We start from the raw sequence: 25,143 nt of genomic DNA, 5'->3' as shown, positions 1-25,143 counted from the left end.
GGTTCCTAACAAACACTTTCACATTCTCTTTCATCTGCTACAGAGAAATGAAAAACAAAACAGGTGTTTATCAAAATGGACCTAGAAAAAAAAGCAATAGCAATAATTAAAATATTGATAATAATAACATTACAAAAGTGAACATCAAAATGCCAGCTTTCCAACCCAAGGTAGGAACCATGACAACTTTGTGAAAGAGAATAGAAAAAAAGTTCTACAAAAAGAACCCAATATTGTGTTTAAATATGAGTAATCTAATGTTTACCACTAAACGAATCACGCTATACAGCTACAAATCTAAAATCCTCCCTTTTTTCTTTCTCAAAATTTTTCAGTTCTTTCAAGTTAACTCTAAGATGGGAGTTTTAGTCTATGGAGGGGCTGTTTGAACTGCAGTGATTGTGGGTAAACGTTTAACACTCATTATGTTCAAAAGGTCAACCTGGAGTAGTGTAGAACATCTTCAGGAAAGCAGGTTTCTTTGCTTTTAAATCTTAAAGGATGATATCCTCATCTAGATCTTCAAACTTAAAGGCCTCTTTGCTTTCTTGATATGTACCACAAAAAAAAAAAAAAAAAAAAATCAAGTTCTTTGGTTCCATTCATATGTTACTGTATACACATAGTTCCCTTGACTTTTTTTTTGAAAGGGTATCTCTGACCTCTACTGACTCCAGGTTTGACCTACTGTTCGCCAATCACAAAACACATTTATGCATGAACTCATACATATACCGTACACTCATGTGTGTTCCTGTGCTTTGGTAATGAAGTGTTACAAAAGATAAAGGGTATGAATGTTAAATATGAAAGAGGTATTTGGTATTATTATTATTATTCTACTATTTGGCAAGTTCAACTCTATTATCATAAAAAGGATACAAATGTTCCTTCTCTTGTATCAACATATAAAATCTCCTTGAAAATATATCCCATTTTCATTTGGTTATTATTTAAATGTTAAAATGTTTTCAAAGAAAAATATGGCAGTTCAATGTCAAAAGAGGGAAGACAGAAAATGTTTGATTATTAAAGCATATTATTGTTGCGGATATTTGTGTGAATAGGTTTCTTATTAAGTCTTATTTTTTTGCAGCTTCCCCTTTTAACCCGAACTTGCAAAAACATCAACACAATGGCTTAGGTTCATCTAAAGAGGACATGGATATAAAGACAAATGAAAACCTTACATTTTTTTTTTACATCTTTGGATATCATAAAGCTTGGTTTTCATATCAAAAACATTTTTGGATAATCTGCTGCCATGCCTGTTCACTTGGGAAAGAGAGAACACAGTGGCTTCTCAGTAAACCCAAAATCAACCATCATCTCGCAGCTCCTTCAAGTTCCCATGGCAACCGATTTGGCATCTGGAGAAAAGACCAGTTGGTTTGGCTGGAAAGAATCACTTTGGATAAGCATCCTCTCAATGCCATCACATATTCCTTGGTGGAAAGCAAAATATCCAAAGCTTTTGGTTTCACAGGTTTTTTGTGGTATCCACATGGAAAGGCCCAAAAATATCCCATTACAATTCTCAAGGGTCCATACATTCCATGTGGAATTTTCATATCGCATTCTCCGAACAAAACGAATTCCCTTCTGTACCTGCTGTTTCATCTTTTTCTTTGGAGTTTAGGTTTAGCAGCATCAGAAAGGAATCCATGGAACGGCTTGGCAGGATCCTAATCATCAAATCCGAAACATACTGTGGATCCAAGGTGTGTTTTGAAGTATTCCACAGCTTAAGCGCTTCTGTAGATCTTTGGACGATGAGTTAGGGAGGGGTTCCCAGACAGCTTTTGTCAGCTAAGGCAATATTTGGAGCCAGAGGAGGGGCAGCCACAGTCACACTCTCCATGGCAGTCGACCAGATGGGCACCTGAATGCAGGTTCTGGAGGCAGCTGGAACAGGCACTGGCAGTGGGAAGAGTAGCGGGTATCTGCTATTTTTTGGCTGAGGTAGGCAAGCTTTATTAGCAGGGGGCTAATGTCAGCCCAACATAACATTCTGAGGTAGCTATCTTTGGAGGTATACAGCTTTTGGTGGGTATTATAAAGAATAGGAAATAGTGAAAGGTGGGAAGAATCCATCACCTTTATGGTTCCTCTGGGGTAGAGCCTGCCTCGAGGCATGTACGGTGAAACATATAACAATCAATTTATCTGAACTCACACAACCACAAGTGAAGGCAAAAGCAAGGCCACGTTATTCATCTTGGTATATCTGAGCTAAGGCTAACAAATGGAACAAACCTCTGTTCCCTGTAATCATTTCAACTGAGAATATGGCTTATTGTAGCTTGTTTTGTAAATCATGTAGTTCACTAAATCACACATACTGAAGAGAAATATTGAGATTATTAAGGCTACATCTTATTACCAGAGGACGCATTGCGAAAGGAAGTTTTGGTTTTAGCAGAAAGCCCTTTGGTAATAAAATATAAAGCGGTTTGGTATCATTTTTGTTGTGTTTAGCTTCCATTGTGTATTTATGCTCAGAAAGAGTGCAGTAACTATTTGTAACTTAGCATGCTAGCATAAAAAATGACTACAGTATCTCCTAAGGCTATCATTTGGTGTTCTTGTGCGGACACATTGAAATAAAGATCTTAAAGGAGTCAAGCTTTGGTTCTAAAGGGAGGGAGAAAAAGAAACAAATGGGACAGGCTAAGTTAAACCAGCTAAATTAGCAAAACGTTTGTAGTTAAAACAGGCCCATTTACATCTTTAAACAGTAGCAGCAGTTTAGGTGACAGACTGGGCATGATAAATATGGACTAAAGGGATTTTGGTGGGCAGGCTAGGCAGAGGAACCACAAGGAGAGAGATCACTGAGGCAGTGCTAGCTAAGGGCTAATGCTAGCCAGTGCCTGTGCCAGTGCCTGGCAGACTGGATGAGTGCTGCTCAATAAGAACCTGGCATTGGGCCTGGCGATCTATATTATGACCCTGAAAAAGAGAAAACAGCCATTAGTATGATAAGCTACCTTTTTAAGAAACCCTGACAATCAGAGCACAAGTTCAGTTCCAACTGTTGATAAACTCTGTTAGCAGACAAGAAAAAGTGAAGTGAGTGAAGTGACATACAGCCAAGTATGGTGACCCATACTCAGAATTCGTACTCTGCATTTAACCCATCCAAAGTGCACACACACAGCAGTGAACACACACACACAGCAGTGAACACACACCCGGAGCAGCGGGCAGCCATTTATGCTGCGGCGCCCAGGAATCTGGACTAAAGGGATTTTGGACTAAAGGCTCTGAGAAAAGTGTTTTTGCAGTGACTAATTAGTAAATGACAATCATGCAAAGCAACTTCACAAGCTGTAGCTACAGTGACACTACTGGGGTAAGATATTCAACTGATATTAAGATGAAATGACAAAATCAAGAGTAGCGTATCTGTTCACTAACTGTGTTGAGATGATATTTTGTGGCATCTGTGGTCAAGAGAAAAAATGAAGGTTGTGGTGGGGGTGGTGGGGGGGGGGGGGGGCTATATTAGCTATAGATAGCTTCTTCTCAGTTATAATGTGCTGAGAAGCTCGACTGGGAGTCTTACTTGTGGAACCAGTTCAATGCTCTGAGCAGGTTGTGTTAGTGCCGCTTTTGGGATGCCGTTGGGATGCCCTCCATCTTCGCCCTGTGGCACAGACCAGCTGTCCTGAGTCCCTTTCCTACAAAGGAAACTGAGAAAAACGAAATGTATTTATTATACTTATACTACTTTATCTTATTATATATTTACATATACATATACATATGCATTATATATTATGTATATTATGTAATTGTAATTGTCATTATATTGTATATTGTATATTTATAATGCATGATGTTATTATATTTTATATTTGTGAAGTGTATCAATATAAAAATCTCTCCAAAAGGTCCATTACCTGCGCCGATATCCAAACATGAGGAAGAGCACACAGAAAATGATGCAGGCCAAGCCAATGTGGATGCCAACCACAATGCTGCTCACCGAGCTCTCTACACCCCTGCAGTTACATTGAGTTTCCTCTCCTGCAGCAAAGAAAATGAAAATTATTCACTTTTATAATAAATAATAAACCAAATCATGTGTGCCAAAGCAAATGCAATTTACCTGCTCTGGTTTTAGCACTAGTCCCGTCCTCAGCCAGTGAAACAAGTTTCTTTGAACAGTCGCTCTCTCCATTGCCATTGTAGGCCACCAGTTTGACTTCATACACAGCGCCGGGGTCTGTGAAAAACAAAATGAAAACGTCAGTATCACACACACTGCAAATCAATCAAAGTTACTCATGCATTTGCCTCACACATGCACAATCTAATACATATCCATTGAGCTGTTTTTGTTGACTTTGCAGTCACAGTAGAACTATTGATCAGCTGAGTCATGGTAAAACCGCCTGGCTATTACGGTCCTTCTTTTACTTATATTGAGATTTTACAATATCTACATTTTCACACTCTCTTCGGAGGTCTCTGAATTCACACATTTGTCACGTAACAATACTAGGAAATACTTAGAGGAGCATTTGTCCTCTAGTGCCCATGATTTATTTCTGGTCTGCTCTTAAGGCGGGTGAGTGAGGGAATATTTCAACTGTCACTGTACAAACATAATGGCTTTTTCAGAGCTGCTGTAACAGATCATGTAGACAGAATAGTTAAGTGAGAGAGTATTCAGCATAAAACATTAAAATAAGGAGGGCTAGATGGAATCTAATGGCTGTTTTTGTTTTGTTGTTGTTGCTAAATTGTACTTAAGCTTATATTAATTATATTATATATTTATTAATATTATAAAAATAATACAAGTATTTTCTTGATAAAAAAAAAAACCTTAAAGAGAAACATTTTCAGATTGCAAAGTCGTTTTAAGATAAGCTAACACATTTAATATTTTTAAAACATATTTTGTAATGAATACAATTCTCTGCAACGAGTTTGAAAAACCATGACTTAATATATGCATAAAATCAATTTATTTGCATGTATTAACATTTAAACTGCATTAGATTAGCCAACCATTTGGCATTTGCAAAGATATACTGAATCTATAGTCTATAGTTGCGTCAATAGTTTCATATAGTTCATACAAACAAGAAAACCAATTTTCCCTCACCGAGATGAGAAATGGTGTGAATGTTAACATGGCATGGCAACTGAATCGGCCCCTGGATCTCTCCATGGGGGACCCTGCGGTACGACAGTCGGAAACCCTCAGCTTTTCCAGGCTTATTGGGCAGCTCCCATAGCACCTGGACTGCTGTGGTGTTTATTGCTTTGGTGAAAAATGTAGGTGAACTGGGCACTAGATAGGGTGCAGAGAGAAAACTCATTATAATGAGCTCAGAGGAACAAGGAACAGGAGTTCACTCTGTTCAAGCAAAAAACATAAGGTGTATGGGCAAAAAGAGAAGCCATAGAAAGAAAAGAAAACACAGATGCTTAAACATCTGTGACAAAGCAGAGAGAAGCATAATGATAAAGGACAATGTAGCAAACAGAGGGAGCCAAAAATGCTGATGTGAGAAAGAGAAGAGACAGTTAGGGAGGGAGAGAGAGGGAGAGTTTGAAATTGTAGTGACCTAAGCAAAACAAAAAAGCAAATAGCATGCCATGTCTAATCTGTATGCAGCTACATACCGCCCCCTAGTGTTGTGGAAACAACAGTACTGGACCGTTCACTAGCACCCAGTGGAGAGTAAGCCTTCAGGTAGATGGAGTAGGTGGTCGCGGGTTCAAGGTTTGTGAGGTCATGCTGAAATGTTGTCTTACTCACAGCCTCCTGGAGTTCTTTGCTTTCAGACTCTTAAAACAAAAGTGCACCAATTATGAAGTATTACTCAAAAATACTAGTAGAGAGCAAAATATGTTCCAGTTTAGTGAAAAATCTGAATTCCAGAGAAACTCACCACCATATTTGCAGATATGCAGCACATATCCGATGATCCCGTCTGTGATTTCAGCTGGTGGCTGGGTCCAGGAGAGCTGCAGGGTGGTTTTAGACAGAGCCGTGGCTTTCAGGCCCTGAGGGGCATCGGGCAGCTCTTTGGCCAGGGACACAGCCAGACGAGCGCTGGCCTGGTTAGTGCCGGCAGAGTTTTCAGCGATGCACTGATATATGGCCTCATCCTCTGATGTGATGCGAGTCACGGCCAGGGTGCTAAAAACATTTATTATTATTATTATTATTTGAAATCTATATTCTGATTTTTAATGTAACCTTGTTAACATTCACAGATATTGCACATCTCACATCTAGTGGACAGAAGTTGGTAATGCTTCCGGACAAATTATTGCAGGTAAATAAAGCAATTAAAATATTGTACACATATACATTTAAAAGAAAAAGAAAAAGAAATAAATACAAAACAATTAACAGAATAAACATTTAATTAAATTAAAAACACCAATACAAATTATAATAAAAATCTAAAGGTATATAAACAAATAAACAGACACTTTTAGATTTTACGCAGTTTTAGATACTTTTTTTTTTTGTATTTTTATTTGTTAATTTGTCTGTTTATGATATATGCCAATGTATTGTTTAAGGTTTTACGGACTGTGTGTTTCAGCAGTAAGTTTGTGTATCCCTGTCCATACTTCTGAGTCTCATATAACTTAAGTGTATACTTATAAGTGTATACCTGTTATTGTTGGTGAGTTTCACATTATCGCCTGGGGTGAGTATCTTTCCATTCTTCAGCCAGATGATATGAGGTTCAGGAACACCCTGAGCCACACATGTGAACACAGCACTGCCTCCTGCTGGCTTAGACACAGACTGTGGCCACTGAATGAACTCTGGAGGAGCTGGGGAACAGAAGAACAGGGTAAGACCAGGGTTATTATAGTTAAATAATAAGTAATATAAAATAAATAATACTTTTTTCTTTAACTTATGTATGTATTAAAATAACTAGAACCGGAACTAAAATAAAAATGAATAAAAACTACATATACATATAAAAACTTATAAAAATTACAAAAAGCACACAACAAAATGACTAAAACAAAAATAAAAATATGACATATTTTAGATCCCATACCTAGACGTAACTACTACTTCAACTACCTATCAATAAGCAGAAATTAGTAGTTTACAGAGGGAAAACTCTGACTGCAAGTGTTTCCTAATCTAAAGTGTTACCAAATTTTTATTTCAGTAATAAATGTTAAAGTTTTATGTAGTACAGACAGTATGATAGCGAGGCAAAGATAATTTTTCTGTCATATGAGGACCAGACATACTGTACATTTGTTTAACAGCAAGACACCTACAATATTAATATTTAATAAATTAAAATGATGTAATATTTTACCATTACATGGCTCTTTGAAACACACTAATTTATCTTAACCCTAACATCAGATCTTGAACTTAAACTCTTTTTAGACCTGCTCTGTATCTTCCTAAATGACCCCTGCAGCCCCTCCTCTGGCTCAGCAGCACAGATGCAGGTTCACCGTTCCGCTTGACACCCCTTCAGTGTCCACACAATGGCCATGCATATATGTAGAGCTCTCCAGACCCAAGGACTATGCATCTCATTGATCTACTGACACCCACCACAACCAAACACCCCCACAAGAGCCCCTTCTCCCTGGGAAGAGGGTCCGAAGTGGTCTGCGGAGGTGTGGAAGGTCATAGGTCAAAGGGAACCCTATTTCAATAGACAGCTATTAATCAATGCAGGCACAGATCTTTAAAACAGCACTGCCCTTCAAATGAGGTCACATTTTTTTAAACCTTTGGACAAAAATATAGATTTGCCAGATCAATATGAGCTGCATATAAGCTGTTTAATTGGGGTTCACAAGCTGATTGTTCTGTTTCTCATCATTGTGTCTTGAATAATATCTCTAAAGAGAATTAAAAATGAAAAGATTTTTTTTAAATCTACTTCAAAATCAATTCATAATCTAAGTGAGTTAACATATGCATATTTATGTGTGTGTTTATACGTATAACCTTATATAGCTTATGTATGTATAACCTGAGGTTAGAATACCATGACAAGACATCAAGTACCACTATAAAACACAAAATTCATCATATTATGTGCAAGTAGGCCTGAAATGAAATATACAGCCTTTAAAAACACTTCAGTGGGTTCTGCTCAGGCTTTAGGGTCAAAGTGAAATGTGGGAGGGGCTGGAGGGGTGTGTTTATAATGAAACTATAGCAGGGTACAATAGGACAGAGGTCACTTCAGACCTCCAGACACAGTCTGAATGAACGGCAGTCACACAGTGTGTGTGTGTGTGTGTGTGTGTGTGTGTGTGTGTGTGTGTGTGTGTGTGTGTGTGTGTGTGTGTGTGTGTGTGTGCATGAGGAGGGGTGTCATTCATCAGCCACATCATTGTGGTTCTCTTCTCTCCCAAGAAGCACTTCACACTTGAACCTGGGTAGAACTGTTGAATAGACATCCTTGAATAGAAATGTTTTAAACTGAAGAGGGACCCTGAGAGGAAGCTGATAAATGCTGCATCTGTCTGGCTGATAAACACATCTGTGTAAGAATTTTTAATGGTTTTGAAAAATGTCTCTATGAATTGGTGCTCAAATATTAATAATGGTTCATATTATTAGCAATGCTGAAATCAGTTTTTTTTCTGCTTTATATTTTTGTGTAAACCATGATATGTTTGTTTGATCAATCATTAATGCATCCTTGCTGAATAAAATATGAGTTTTTTATAAAAAAAAGCTTATTTTTACAAACTTTTGAATGGAATGCTGAAAATTCAGCTTTACCACCAAAAGAGTAAATTACATTTTGAAATATATTCAAATAGAAAACAGTTATTTTAAATTGTAATAATATTTCACAATATTACTGTTTTTACTGCTTTTTTCAAAAAAGTAGGTGAGCATAAGAGACTTCTTTCTCAAACATTAAAAAAACTTAATTATACCAAACTTCTGACCTGTATTTCTATAGCAACTTTTATCAGTTGAAATTTAATATTAGAGCTGATTTCCAAAAGTGATGGGATTAACTTTGTACCATGTACTTATAAACATGATTAATTAAACATGCAGTTCACACTTTTAGAAATATTATTGAAATGTTTTTTTTTTGTTGTTGTTGTTTGTTTTTTTCACATTAGAATGTGAAATGATCATTAAATACTATTTTAAAAAGACTAATCAAAACTGCACTGGTTCTATTTCTGTCAGACAAAATCATTTATATGTCATTTAAAAAAAACAATGTCAGTTTCACAGACAGGGCTTAGACTAAACCAGGATTAGGCCATAGTTCAATTAGGATATTTAAGTAAGTTTTATTAACATGCCTAAGAAAAAAACATTACTGGTGAGCATCTTGAGACAAAACAAATGCACTGATATATTTCAAGATCAGTCAGTGCAAGTTTCTTTCAGCTGAAACAGCTCAGAATTACATTTTAGTCTGGGACTAGGCTTAAGCCTTGTCTGTGAAACCGGGGGTAAGTGTTAGGTCCGACTTAAACTGAACTTCTTAAGTACATGTAAAATCCCAGTGAAAGTCAGCTATAAATACAAGCGCACTTAAAACACACATGCACATGTTGTGGCTGATTCAGATGGATTTATAATTTTTTCATGACATGTAATTGCCCCTGCCTGCAAACAGAAAGCAATCAGAGTACAACTAAATAACAGCATCAGCTTTTGGGGTCTGTTTTCCACTCCAACAGCTAACCAGCTGTGTCTTTACAACCAGGATCATCTGACAGCATCAATGCCCAATCCATCTCATGTATTGATCAGTTATTCTTTTAGCAGGGTCTCAGATCCTGACCTTGAGTCTGATCAGGTGGCTATTTTTCATTCATTTAATCCAGTTGTGTGACTTATGCAATCAATTAACATTATTGAAAAACATGGCTGCCTCCTGACTTGAATGAACTGCTTCTTGAATGCATTTGTGGATTTCAAGTCACATATAATCACTTATATCGCTAAGCCTCATGTTTAATATGAATTGCTATTTCTGCACCTGCTTTGATGTGTAGGCATACATTTTTAGATTGAGAAAATGTAACTTAAGGAAACCCCTCAGCTGAACCAGATGTCAAAATCCTTTCATTTTCCATATTAAAAAATAGCCCAGGGTGTAAATAAAGGAAGGGGTTTCCTCAACGCAAAGGTGTTATAACGTCACAGTCAACCTCGCCCCACCTCCCCCCCACCAGCAGCTGGGATGAGAACAACTGCCCTCTTAATGTTATGAAACTGTGGGGGAGGGATCATGAAGCCCCATCACCCTTCCTCATTTGAGGATCATCCATTCTGCTGCTTCATCACCTGTCTGTCAGAGGAGGCTCCACCCCCTCTGCTTCCTAGGCCAATGTCAAAGGTGAGAAATGAGAGGGCAGAGGTAAGAGGGGATACCTCGCCCCTCCAAAAACATACACATGCACACTAGGAAGACTGCTCTTTGCCTGTCTGTCTTCCTTTTTGTTCTCTATTGTCCACATCCTGGCTCAGCATCTGTCCTAACCTTCATGACTGTGTGAAAGTGCAGACCTCACATCCACAATGAGCAGTCTGGAGGACCATAACCTGACATAAACAAAGCCTTCAGCTTTGAACTTGACTAGGATGTGCTGATTTTACCTTTTTTACTGGCAAACAGACTGTTAAGTTATCAAATGTGTTCACACAACATGAGTAAAATATCCCAATTTCCCTTTCAGCTTATTCTGTTGAATTACAGTGCTTGTCTTTCAAGTTAAAATTATTTAAGACTGCTTCTTCTATTTAATATATTTAAAAAATGTAATTTATTACTTTGATGGCAATTTTCAGCAGACGTTGCTCCAGTCTTTCCAATCTTTCAGAAATAATATGCTACTATTTGGTGCTCAATAAACATTTTGTATTATCATCAATGTTAAAAACAGTTGTGCTGCTTAATATTTTTGTGTGTATAAATAAAAAGCTTTTGTAACATTATCAATGTCTGTCACTTTTAAATAATTTAATGCATCTTTGCTGAATAAAAGTTTTAATATCTTTAAAACAATATATCATAAAATATCACTGACCACAAACTTTATAACCATACCCTGGCCTATACTGATACATGTTAACATTTTACGTTAAATAAATGAACATAATTTATAATATATGAACTAAATAATACACAATATGATGTTTACACCGTAAATTAACAGTTACCAAGATTAATAAATGCTGTAATGCTGTTAATTCATTATACTGAATGTTAACTAATGTTAACATATTAAACCTTATTATAAAGTATTATTAATCAAACATATTCTTGCGCAATTCCTTGAAAGTGAATTTAATTTCTGTCACTGATTCTGGCTTCACTGATCTGAATTACTTAATGAGGCTTTTCTCAGGGTTTTTTTGGTAAGGTTTTTGCTTTCTTTTTTTCTTTTTTTTTTTTGGGAGAAATAACCCAACCTAATCTCTTTGTTCCCATCTTACACAAAAAGCAGATCAATAAATAAATCAATACATTCAAGATTACCTCCCCCAAATGGTTTCACTGCCAATTCTGTTGTAAAAAGACTGATAGGGGTGACTATTGATTGATCAGACTTAAGCTGGACATTTGGGACAAAGATAGAGAAAGCACACCTGGGTGCAATTTCAACAACAATTTAACAAATGAATAGATGCATAAAGCTAAGGGACAACAGGATAATCTTCATTATCACAGCAGATATTTCAAATATCTGCCTCCTGGCCATCACTTTAAGATGTTAAAAGACATTATTAGGATTATTCTCAAATTCAGATGAATAAGAAGCTTAGTCGTTCACACTTACTACTACCAACTGTGATATTAAATATGACTTTTGTACTACGCCTCTCATGGATGATTTAGCCATTTGTTCTCTCTCATGTTGTTCTTTCCTAAAGACCCCCAGTGTGCAGCTACTTTGAAGAAAGCCAATAAAAGGAGCATATATACCTCAGGGATATATGATCAGGTTGTATGTACGGACAGTAGCAGGGTGATGGATGAGATGTGTCATGGGGTGTTGAAGGGGGATATCTCCTAACAGCTGACTTCATTACCCAAGCTATTCCTCTCAAGCCCAGCTGGACAGCAGCAGCAGGCCTTAATTACCATAATGGTAGCCAGAATCTCACACCATCAGCCCCAGTACAGAGTGAGGAAAAAAACCAAGAAGGGCAAAGGTGAGAGAAGGGAGGGCCTGAATATTGACTTCTCCTGCTGTGCTGACCAGTCAGCTTTCAAGGGTCATGTTCAAAACCAGTTCCGCCTGATGTCTGGTCATCATAGCAGCCAAAAAATACTATATCCATTCAATACAAACACAGCTACAAACATACACACACACAAGACAATAGGCTTGCTCTGTTGTGCTCAGTGAAGTGTGCAAATAATAAAATTACTGTAATAGTGCAGCTTTGTGAACTTCTGTCACAACAAATCAGGATTAAGCAGTGTGGGGTTAGCTATTATTTCCCACATGGGTTAGGACCACGAACTACTGAAGCTAAAATAACTACTTTTCTGATTCAATACACTACCATTCAAAAGTTTGGGTCCAGTAAGATGATATTTCAGCTGAGACAAAAGGCCAAAATGAGGAGAAATTAGATGAAAATGTTTTAAAATTTGAGTGGAAAATCAGTAAGAACATGTCCCAAAATATCTTCAATACAAATCCAGGAAATGTACCTTGAACTACCAGCCTGCCCAATGCGGTACGCCTCATCCTGGTACCAGGACGGTTGGCAGCACACACATACACCCCAGAGTGCTGAAGGGAGACATCGGAGATCATCAAATTCCCAGTCCCGAGCACTTGTATCCCCTCCACTCCGATAGATCTGCCATCTGATGGAAAAAAATTATGAGAAAAATTTAACTACACGAAATCTAGAATTTAAAGTTATCTTTGCACAGGTTTAAAGTGTAAGGATTCATACCAAGTCTACTCCAAGATACAATCGGGCGAGGGTTTCCAGTGGCGATACACTCCAGGATGGCGGTCTGATGGACGGTGATGGTGAGGTTCTGTGGGCCGGACAGGATGACTGGCTCCTTATAGGTGCGAGGAACACCTCCTGAGAGTAGAAGGGCAAATAAAGAGATGATGAAACTGGAGATAAATTACAAATCACTAATATAAGGATGACATTTGACATCATGACATTTGAGGTAATCAAAATCATAATACAGCACATTGTTTATATGCAGGATGCATAGAGTTTAAGGTTAAGGTTATGGACATGCAGTCTGGGGTGTTTGTCAGATCAAGGATGATTACTGACCGGTTATGTTCAGATAGGCCTCATGGCTGTAGCGGGTGTTGGCGATATTAGTGGCAACACAGCGATAGACACCAGCGTCTGATTTCTTAACTCCTGTAATCTGCAGAATACCCATTGGGAGAAGAGTGTACCTGCAGAAAGAGTAACATGAATGAGCAATCCTGTGAGGAAGAGTATGAAGAAATACAGTAAGAACTGTTTGTTACCTGTCATCAGATGTTCCAAGCACAACACAGTCCTTCTCCCAAGTAATGTTGGCCTCAGGAATACCATTGACCTGACATTGGAAACGTGCAACACCTCCCTCATCTACTGACATGGACTCTGGGTGAGTGTGGAATTTTGGAAGAGCTGTGGAAGACAATTGAGAGTTATTTATAAACCAAATATAATAACAATGATTTCTAAAGGATCATGTGACACTGAAGACTAGAATAATGGCTGCTGTTTTTCAGCTTTGCCATCACAAGTGTAAAGTACATGTTAAAATCTATTAAAACAGATATCTTTTATTATAAACTGTAATAAAAGTTCACAGTATTATTGTTGTTTACTGTATCAAACAGATGCAGCTTGGTCAAGCATATGAGACTTCCTTGAAAAAAAATATTAAACAGATTTCTTTTTAATAATATACATTAAGCATAAATGTATCAAAACTTCAATCAAATAAATATTCTATATACAATTTTGCCTGTGAAGTAAATTTATCTTGTTTTGAGGATGTTAAGATATTTGCATATAACATTATATCGTTTTCTAGATAGTTTCTAGATACAGAAACAAAAGATAAGCATACTTATTAAGAAATCTATTTTTATGACTCTATGTGGTATAACAACTGTTTGTACTGTCCCATATGTGAATTTACTGTGATAACTTGTTATTGGCATCTAAAATGGTGATTTTTATTGGGATGTAGGGTGAGGTGCCAAGAGAATTGTGGTCTAAATAGCCTGGTCATTCATCTAATCAATAGGTAGGGGTGTTAAAAGAAGGGGCTCCCAATGAGAGTTCATTGCCATGGTAACAGTACCTTCTGGGGAAGCATGTAGTGACAGCTATAATTCTACAGGATTATCACCCACCCTACTGCTTTTATTGGACCAAAGGGAGAACCAGAGGAAGATGGGAAAGGACAGAGTAACAGATAGTAAATGGACCTCTACTATATAACTGTATTTTTCAAACAATTGGATAATCATAGGCAAAGCATATGATTTCATATCCAAATGAAAAACTATCTACTGTCATCCTGTTGCCCATGTTTGAAATGCTTTCTCTTCAGTCACTCACATGCGAGTTGCACACGGGCCTTGCGGCTGACCAGCATGCCGTAGTGGTTCTGTGCAGCGCAGTAATACTCTCCGGCATCGGTAGCATCTCCATCCCGTCTCTTCTGGAAGCTGCGAATCAGGAGCGTGCCGTTGGATAGGATCTTCGCCCGACTGTCTACTCCTGAAAGTAGCGGAGCTCCGTTCTTATGCCACGTCACCGTAATGGGACCCTCGCCTTCCACCCTGCAGTCCAGCATCAACGGCCTGTCCCGTACCGCGGTAACATCACTGGGCTCAGTAAGGAAAGCCAACTCAGATCCATTACACAAACCTGATAGTGAGAGAGAAATGGAAAATGGGTCAGAACACAACTGGAACAAACCCTACAAACTAGATTATAATAAAAGACTATGCATATGAAACATTGATGATATATAAAAAGAATAGTGATGAAAGTCTATTGGGTTTAACAGACAATTAATATTCCACAATATTATTAATATGACTGCACTGATGCTATCGAAGGAGAATGAAACCTAAACTGGATAATGACAATTGTCTTCTGTATAGCTGCTTTATAGCTGAATTGAATTTGTTTCAAAATTGATGAACTCTGCAACTTCAACACTGTTACTGAACTAAATGTATTCAACACTGAACTAAATTGAGTTAAATAACAACACTGTTGTCTTTTAGAGCTGCTTTACAGCTGAAACTGTATTCATTTCATAACCTTGCAAAATTAATACTGTTATTTTCTCATTTATTATTGTGAAGTTGATTTAAAACAATCTATTGTGTATAAAGCACTATATACGTAAATGTGGCTTGACTTCTTAAGTCTTCTAAAGCTAAAGAATGATTTTAGCTACTTTCCTTGAAATATTTTTTTATTTTAAAATTGCCAAAAGTCCTTTTTGGTCTCATCCACAACTTTCATGGATTTTGAGTTTATGATATACATGTATGTTTCTGTGTTTGCTGCATATGTCTGTGTTTTCTTTTAATTCAAGACTCGAACAAAAAGACAACGCCTTTGAAAATGAAAGCTCTGAAGTCAAATTTTCCATATCCACAAAACTGCATTTGTGTCTCATTACTGATGTCATTGTGAGCATATCTTCTTATTTACTCAGTGTCACCAAACCAAACCTGGTCATCACAATAAAGACAAACACAATGCAGCCAGTGAACCATAGAGGGCTGTGACAAAGCCAAAGTAGAAGGGATGGAGAATTAGGGTTGAGTTATGGGGTTAAGTTAGAGGAATCTCTTTTGAGCAAACACACCCTTGATGACAATAGCCCTGTGACGACACACTTTTCCCAAAAACAACTCCAGGCAACCACCAGGAGCCTTCTGCACCCCTCTCAGTCTGGACCATCTGCCCCCCACTTATACAAACCCCCACCATTCCAAACCCCCAGCGGTCACATTTTCCTTTCAGTCTGATTCTAGGGTGACTTTCCCATGCCACTGGTTCACCCCGGTCCTCTCTCATTGTCAGCTTACTACATGGCCATTTCATACATCTTCTGTGCTTTTCATATGGAGAACTCCAGACCTAAAGCCACCCTTAATGTGACCTCTGGAGATGGCCGGTGTCTCAGGCAGCTGTTATGTTAAGGAGCACAAGTCTGCTCTTGAACTTGCACTAGATGAGATGTGAAGTACCTTTAGCATCTGTTAGGTATAGATATATAACCTACCCCACTTTCACTATGCACTTCTGTTCCTCTAGTAGCTAAAATATACTAATTTCTGACAGCTGGGGTTCACAAACACCACTTGCTCTTGATCATGACATGAAATTCATAAGTAAATGTCTTGTCTTAAAGGGATAGTTCACCAAAAAATTAACATTGTGTCACCATTTGCTCTGTGGAACACAAAAGAAGATTTCTTTAAAATATTTTCATTTGTGTGCAGAAGATATTTTGAAGAATGTTTGTTGTCGCTGACTTCCAGCAGCTGTTTGTGTCTTTTGTGTTCAGCAAAAGTAAGAAAATCTTACAGGTTTGGACTTGAGGGTGAGTAAATTTGACAGAATTTTGAGTTTTGGTTGGACTAGGCATTTAAAGAAATTCTGCTGTCTGCATCCAGCTGCTCAGTATTTGACATTTTAAATTTCATATACACCATTTAGAGCTGTAACAGTGTATGATGCATTATATAGGAAGCAAAATATATTTGAACTATATTGGCTATCGTCAATATTTAAGAAATTAGCCATATTTATACATAATATTTTGTTATGCCAATATTTTACTTTTAGACAACTTTTATCATCATCTAATGCTCAATTAAATGTAATCTTTAAAAAAAACACTAATAATTGAAGGACACTTTTAAAATTATCTTTAGCAAATGTCAAAATAAATCATACTGTGCATTATAATAAGTGATGAATAATTTACTTGCAACTTTTAAAAAATATTGATATGGTCCAGAAATATCTGTTTCACTCTAATTAGAAGTGCATATAGGAAACCATTATTGCAAAATCTGACATTACCCATGACAACATGACCAGATAAGCTAAATTGCCTCACTTTCATATAACTTGGACTCATATACCTTGAACAATATCAGTACCGGAGTCCATAAATATATAGCGCTATAGACTTCCAATGAAGGGAATACCTGGGATGCACCTTTTGCTCCTGGTAAGGTCACTCACTGAGCAGATGTACATGGGACGAGTCTGTCTCTTTCTTTTTCATTTTTATGAGGGCTAGCTTACATCTGACCCTTCCCTGGCTTAATCTGGCCGTTGTGTTAATGAAATTCAGAGGTCCCAGAGGGAAAGGGGGGTTATGTCACACAAGCTGGATTCAGAAATACAGAGAATAACACATGGGTCTAAGCAATAAAGATATGGATGTACAAATATAATGTTAGTTCTTGCCTGATACATCCAAGTATGTTGATTATGAGTCTATGCTAATAACCCATTCCAACCTGCATGAGACCCGGACAGAAGTGTAATTAAGAGCTCAAGCATGGGGATAATTCTGATCATTCAGATGAGAGGTGGATAGAAATGGGGTTTTGGGGGATTGTGGATGGTGTTCTGAGCAGCAGGAGACCCCCACCCATCTCCACCCCTTGTGCTGTGACCTGGGTCCCTAAAGGGTCATGAGAGAGTTGGTGAAGGGTGGAGGAACAACGTGGGGCTTAAGGCAGACAGCTTGTGTCCAGTCACACACACAGTCCCAGCCCCCAGGTTGGTCCATTGTCCCCAGTCTAATGTTGGACCTGAACTTCACAAACTATTGTTGGAAGCCAGACATCATTCTAATGACCTTCATCTCTAAAGGGTCAATATAGCAAAGATTTGCAACAACCCCCACGATCACTTTACCTTACTTTAAATATATATATAAAGCCTGCAAGGCTGTATTTGATCAAAAATAGAGGAAAAACAGCAACATTGTGAAATACTATTACAATTTATAACTGTTTTCTATGTTAGCATATTTTAAAATGTGATTTAGTCCTGTGATGGCAAACCACAATATTTTCTTCGATGAATAGAAAGTAAAAAAACAAAACAAAAAAAAACAGAATTTAATTAGAAATCTTTTGTAACATTATACATATCTTAATTGTCCATTTTGATCAATGTAATGCATCCTTGCTGAATAAAAGTCTTTTGAACTTTTGAAAAGACTTATGAATGGTAGTGAACATATAGATCTGCAATGTTTTATTGCTTACCTAAGGAGAAGAAAAAGAGCTTTGAGGAAAAAAAGAGAAAAAAACCTTCAAGGATTTGGAATTTAAACTTTAGGCTAAATATTCTAATTTTAATGCTCATTATAATTTCTATATGTGTCTCTCCATTGTCCAGAGAAGATTTTAGCATGACTGAAACTGGCCTGCCACAAAAAGTGATATAAGCCTTTGAAAGAAATTCTAAATGTATATGGACATTCACAAATTCCTCTCGCTCTCTTTTTCTCCCATTATTTCCACAGCAGCAGCAGGAGAGCTAACATAAACAATAGCTGAATACAAACTTGGGGGAGGAATTGTAAAGAAGCTGGGTGGAAAGGGGGGATCATGCTGTTCCGGGTGGGCTTCTTTTGACTCCATAATGGGAGTTAAATTCTTCCTGACTACAACAGCCACAAGCCGCCTGCACAAACACTCCTTTGTGTTGGTCATTTGAGGCAAAGTTGTCTTTTGTTTAAACACTGATTGTCATTAGGTGGCATATGCCAAGTTCAAAGTCATGCAAACACACTTGCATTTCCAATTAAGAGAGGAAACAACCCCCTGCAGTTTCACTCCACCTCCTCATTAACCAATTACCACTCAACAATTAGCTCCTTTGTGCTCTTCTTTTGATCTATCCTCCACTTTTCATAAAAATATCTGTATCTGACTCATACTTTTTAAAGGATGTTGTAAGATGCTATTTTCAGTGCTTAGTAAAATATATGTGTTTCTATTAATTAGATCGTATCTGTAGGTCAACAGCTTTTTATGAAAAAGTCTTTGCCAGACATAAAACCTTTGAGTAAAATCAATAAGCAATATGCTCCAATTGCACGGAGAGGACACCCCATCACTATGGCCTCAGGTCTTTAATTATTAGGATAAGGACCAGAAGGGGGTCCAGGTCTTCCATTAAGCCAATCTCATTAATGGAGCAACCAAGGGTTAAAATGTCCCTCTGCTGCAACATGTAAGTTTTAATGCTACTGTTAGTTCCTCTTTGGCTTCATGAACCCTGATGACTTTCTTTAACAGAACCACTGAAACTATAAATTTTAATGCCTCTATAAACAAAGTAATTTTGTGGCTGATTAGCCCATACACTGTATTACGGGTTATTACGGCAGCTTCATTACAGTGAGGAAAATGGCTAGTGCTTCAATTAGAGCAATGAATGTTCAGATTGAAGTGGCTATAGCCTGATAGCATCAAGCAAATATGACTGCTCACAACTTTTTTGTGGCGATATACTGAATAACATCTACTGGAGCTTAAAGTTGGCCAAAGGATCTATATGCTTTTGGTCAAATATCCCAAGTTTCTCAACAGGAAGGAAATCCATGCAGTGATTGAGACATCGGGCACCCACTGCAGCCTGTGCCCTGTTTATGGATTAGCTAGATGGTGTCTTGTCAGATGTGCCTTCTGGAGTGAGAACTTTCCACAGATGATGAGTCTGTGGAGGGATTACTCAAGCATAAACATATTCAGACATGCACCCTCATAAACCTCCAACAGCTTTAAGACGATTTTAAATTTACCCCTGCCTCCAAATAAGGCTGGAGCAGTGTTATGGAGATCAGGGTGTTGGGGTCAGGTCAAAGGGGGTGGGGAGAGGTGGCCATGTTTGTCTACCCAGCTCTCTTTTTGCTTCACCCGATTTGGACCGCTCCCGCTGTCCAGAAGGGGGACCCCAAAAGGTTAATACCGCCCAAGGTCAACGTAGCCCCTCTGTTTATAAGGTCATCTCTTTCTACCCCCTCCTGCCTGAGACTCACCATCTCCTTCTGTTCAACTTTCTGACTGTTTATTTATTATTCCACGCAAGATTTATTCTAAAGAACACACATGATCCAAACTCATGGCCATAACATCTGGTTTGAAAACAAATGGTTTTGATCCCAATCCAGTCATTTAATCTCTTTATAAAAATATACAAGCAGAACTGAAATGTTTGATTCTTATAAGAATTATTGAGAAGGAAAGAAATAATTTCTGAGAAGAAAAAATAATTTGATGCAGGGAAGTTTGAGTCTATGACATATGATTACTCTATTCTGATAACTTATATGGCTTTGGATATTTTTTAAATGTTCTTCAACATTTAAGTAGCCTGAAGAATAAATTAATATGATAATCAAATCAGACAAATCAACAGTAAAAAAAAGAAGAAAAAAAAGAATGCAATCGATTTTACATTTGACAAAATTCTATATCAACAATATATAAAAAGTTTTTAATATTATAGTACCATCTTTGTCAGCATGCATTTAACTTGTCATAATTTCTGTAATTTCTTCTAGATTTTATGAGTCTGAATTTTTTTTAGACTTAAAACCCAAATACTTTAATCAGCAATTATCAAATACTGGAAAAAGATGAATAGTAACAGCTGAAATGACTATTTTAATGAACTTTTCACTAAGATTCAACATCTTTGTGCATCAATAGATTGTCCTTCATCAGAGTAAAGAAACTCTACAACAAAAGTAGGCTATTTGATGTAGGCTAGTTAAAGACAAATCAGTAAAATATGAATAAATATTAATATTATAATATTTGAATTAGTTTTTAGGTCATACATTCTTAATTCAAAGCACTACTAATAAATAGAAACAAATCAAACAGTCTGAAGTATAGTTTTAGTTCCATTACAAACAGTTATTCTTTTGATACAGAACATCTTAAAATATGATCTTCAAATCTTTCTGGTCAAATTATGCTTCTATAAAAATATGGAAAGCAAAGTGCACACAAATGGGTGAATGGCTAAATAAAATGACAAATATAAATGACATAAATAAATAAATAAATAAATCATAGGGCTATCTTTACGATGTAAAAATAAATAAGTTTATACTCACATGAACCAATAAACGTCAGGAGGGTCAGTAAAATCCGTGGCTTCATTTTTCTGTGTAAATCCTTTCAAAAAAAAAAAAAATGAAAAGAGGTAGGCTATTTCTTTGGGGTTAAAAGAGTTTAAAAAGTGAAAGAAAAAAACGGCGCTCCAGCTGCGCGCTGCTGGTCACGTCCACGGCCACTTTGAGAATACACCGCGAGCGGCTCCAGCCTCCACAGCACAGCGGCGAGCGCGTGCGGCGAGCATTCATTATTCATGATATTGTTGTCGCCGCTTGACGTTGACGCGCGCGCTCTCGCCGTCAGTGACAGGTGGCTCTGTGATGAACCAATCATTAAGTAACCGCTGCCTCTGGGTAGGTGCGTTATGGCTAACAATATATTTAAGTAAAAATGCCTCTTTGTTGATTTACCACAAGGGGTTACACTCACAAACATCGTAACCAAGCTGTTGTCATTAATCAAATATTCAAAATTTAAATATTAAGATCATAAAAAGTCCTAAAACTAGTTATTGTACGTTAAGATACCTAATACAATTGGTCAGAGATTTATTTTGTTGTATTAAACAGAACCAAAGGAACTTTGTGGTCAGCGTTTGCACTTGTAAATTAGCCTAACCTTAACAAAACCTCTTTATTTGCACTGCATTTTGAGTCCAACCAGTCTCCCCCTGTGTGGTCAGATCCAAAGCGCCATTAAATCCAGGAAAACACCCAACAAACTGATTCAATTAGCAGCGATTAGCATATGAAGCAGTATATGAATGGATCTGCCTGCTAAATAAAGTGAGTGGTCTGCCCAGGGGCCCACCCCATTATAGACTACTAATATAGACTACTAATTGAAAGGAAGTATTTAGAGAAACATTTGAACAAGCAGAGAAACACCAATTATAAGACTGTTCAGCCACACGATGAAAGAACATAACAAACTTTGTCACATAACAAACTCTGGTTTTATATAGAGACAGTGAAATTATTCACTAAAATGGAAATCAGCAGATCTATTTTATGCATGTGAAAGAGCCCATTAAAATTATTTATGGCACATTAACAATTTTACAAGAATGAGGTCATGCTGTTAATTAAGTAAATATAAAATATATAAAATATAACATACTGAATATACAGTATGAATCCAAATATGCGAGACCACTATTTTTGCATTTTTATAATGTTACATGCATTTTGCAAATCCCCTCAAAAAGGAAAAATAAAAGAATTTGTCCAAAAAAAGCATTTGTATTTTTGTAATTTAACTTTAACATTTTTATAGTCATGCTGTTTATTAAAGTCATGCTGCAATTAAAACTATTCTTCCTAATTCCTTGAATATACAGTCCAAGCATTTTAGACCACAAGATAAATGCTGAAACTTTGCATTTTTATCATTTAATACAATTATTTTTTTATTTAAATAGAATTATCATCATAAATTTGAATGATGGATCAATTCTTACATTATCTTATTTCTTTTTCATTTTACATTATATTTGTTTTTACTTATAATTTACTATTAAATTCTAAAATTTTCAATTTATTTCCGAGTTTGAACTCAATTTGGAACCCCTATTTTAACTTTTTGGCCTCAACTGAATAATGTTTTCTTACACAATATAATAGGTAGAAATATGCTGATATGAAAAGGCTTTTTAATGGCATAGCCAAAATAGCAAATGTCTTACATCGTATTATATGCGTAACACTGTAATCCTCAGCACATCTATGTAATCTAATTATGTTCAAGACACTTGGACCAAGGACTCTAAAAACGTTATTTATCACCATGACAGGATAAAAACACCAAAATCTATATAAGGATTGTGAAAAAGAGCAACAAAAAGTTTCTGTAAACCTCATTATATCTGTTTTGTGTTACAGGATTGGCTGTCCTCAGGCCAGAGGAAGAGATCAGCGAGTGTCACAGAGAAAATGAATCAGACGGGCCTCACCTACCGTTCCACTCGCTCCTTATCCCATTAGGTGCTCTATGGCTGCCCAGTTAACCATGGATACAGGCAAAGGGATAATCCACCCTAACACTTAGAAACTCTTTCACTGCTCTCTCCATGCCTTTTATTTGTTGTTAACTCTATTATGCACAGGGGAGGAAGAAAGAGCCAGAGGAAAAGAATCATAAGTCATATACAGGTTTTCATTGACTGATCAACAGTGCAGTCCTGAACATGTTACAGTATGTAGTGGAGATCAAAATTAGAGAAAAATCTATAAATACTAGATTTAGTTTTTCGGAAATATTGTAAATCTTCATCACTCAAAATTTAAAGGAATATAAGCTGTGTGTATACCACTGTTCTACTAACATCTTTGACAAAATATCTTGAGGCATTTCACTAAAAACATTTATTTTGTGAAAAACAGTGATCAAAATTACAGAACAGTAACCACTGAAGTTTAGGTTAGAATTAGTAGGAAGTGTAAAGGCCCTTGCTTTTAATGACTTCAGCACATCTGCAGCCGCAGGACATCAATAGGACATTAGTTTGATATAGTTTGGACATTAGTTTCCATAGTTTGGTAACTGTATCAGGATTCTTAGCCATAACTTTGTCGCTTTCCAGAGTTTTTAAATCGGGTTTAGATCAGGACTCTGGGCAGGCCATTGTATTATTTCAATGTTCTTAGCTTCAAGGAACTGCTTTACCTGTTTTGCAGTGTGACGGAGGCATTGTCCTGCATGAAAATTACAGGCTGATTGGGAGAGGAAGTGCATGTTGCTGAAGGAGGTTCTGATAAACATTTGCATTCACCCTCCCATGTAGCTGTATAAGAGGGCCAACTCCTGCTGCATAAAACATCCCCCAAACCTTGACCCTTCCTCCTCCATCTTTCACTGACATTTTTACACACTTGGCTTTCTGCCTTTCCTTAGTCTGACACCGAACAAAATGTTTCGCATCAGATCTAAATGAATTAAACTTGCTCTCATCACTAATGTAAACTTTGGACCAGTTTTCCTCTCTCCACACAACATGGTCCTCAGCAAAGGTGAGCTTAGCTTTTTGATTCTTTCTGCTGATGAGATTCTTGGACACTGCAGAGTGCGTTTTCAGTCTGACTTCTCTTAAACATGCCAAGACAGATCCTTACCCTGTTTAGTGTTGAACTGGCAAGCAATTCCAGCTGCAGCGTTGAACCGATTCTCCATTGAGAGTATCCACATTATCCTGTCTTCTCATGCATTTGTCTTACGTGGACTACCAGCCTTTTTGGAGGCCTTGAATAAATTAGTGTCATTGTAAACCTGCAATATTTGAGAAATCACAGATTTTGAATGACCAGCATCTCTTGCAGTGGCTGAAAGGGTGATGTAATCCCTTTGGCCTTCATCTGGAAAACCTCCTGTCACAGGGTTTCAGTCACCTTAGAGCGGCCCGCCATCTTGCAATCTCAGATCTTGCAATCTTATGCTGCCAATTAAAAAGGGGTTGTCATATAATTAAGGAAATTACCCATTACAAGACACCATCCCCATGCACTGTGGCCTATCAACAACTTGCTGAAGACCTGAATGAGTTTTATTGTAGATTTGAAACTTACAGTCTAACACCCCACACCTGTTCTGAACATCTCTCCACTCAATTATTATAACCTCCTGCAACCCCCTCTCCCTCACTCCTACGCTTCAGATCAGTGAAGATGATGTGTGCCAGGTCTTCAGAAAGAACAAGAGAAGAAAAGCACCATCTTCTGCTGGCCCCCATCTTCTCACAGATCTTCAACAGATCACTGGAGCTGTGCGAAGTCCCTGCCTGTTTCAAACGCTCCACCATCATCCCCGTCTCAAAGAAACCCAAGATAACAGAACTTAATGACTACAGACCTGTGGCTCTAACGTCTGTGGTCATAAAGACATTTGAGAGGTTGGTGTTGGCTTAGCTGAAGGACATCACTGGACCCTTACTTGACCCCCTGCAGTTTGCATACCGAGCAAACAGGTCCTTGGATGATGCAGTCAACATGGGAGAGAGCTCTCTTTTCC

At 37.4% G+C, this 25,143-nt stretch overlaps 1 protein-coding gene across 1 annotated transcript; it reads right to left on the bottom strand.

Moving 5' to 3' along the window:
• Positions 1–551: 551 nt before the first annotated feature.
• Positions 552–21,317, bottom strand: si:ch211-57n23.4 (immunoglobulin superfamily DCC subclass member 3). The gene is made up of 14 exons (XM_042745511.1): positions 21,141–21,317; positions 14,573–14,884; positions 13,483–13,627; positions 13,277–13,407; positions 12,932–13,069; positions 12,681–12,839; positions 6,651–6,816; positions 5,913–6,163; positions 5,644–5,808; positions 5,120–5,308; positions 4,115–4,231; positions 3,906–4,032; positions 3,569–3,695; positions 552–2,952 (listed from the first exon to the last, which is right to left on the bottom strand). The coding sequence occupies exons 1-14, from the start codon at positions 21,184–21,186 to the stop codon at positions 2,863–2,865; spliced, it is 2,163 nt and encodes a 720-aa protein (XP_042601445.1). The 5' UTR covers positions 21,187–21,317; the 3' UTR covers positions 552–2,862.
• Between the last annotated feature and the right edge of the window lie 3,826 nt (positions 21,318–25,143).

This window comes from Cyprinus carpio, chromosome B19 (genome assembly GCF_018340385.1).
Source record: "Cyprinus carpio isolate SPL01 chromosome B19, ASM1834038v1, whole genome shotgun sequence".
Taxonomy (NCBI): Eukaryota; Metazoa; Chordata; class Actinopteri; order Cypriniformes; family Cyprinidae; genus Cyprinus; species Cyprinus carpio.
This window is presented reverse-complemented; position numbering and strand designations above follow the sequence as displayed.

Coding starts and splice junctions, on each gene's coding strand:
- si:ch211-57n23.4 (XM_042745511.1), bottom strand. CDS start 21,186: ATGAAGCCACGGATTTTACTGACCCTCCTGACGTTTATTGGTTCAT. Junction 12,840..12,931: donor TGTATCTTGGAGTAGACTTG/GTATGAATCCTT, acceptor TTTTTCCATCAG/ATGGCAGATCTATCGGAGTG. Junction 6,164..6,650: donor AAACTCACCAACAATAACAG/GTATACACTTAT, acceptor AAATGTTTTTAG/CACCCTGGCCGTGACTCGCA.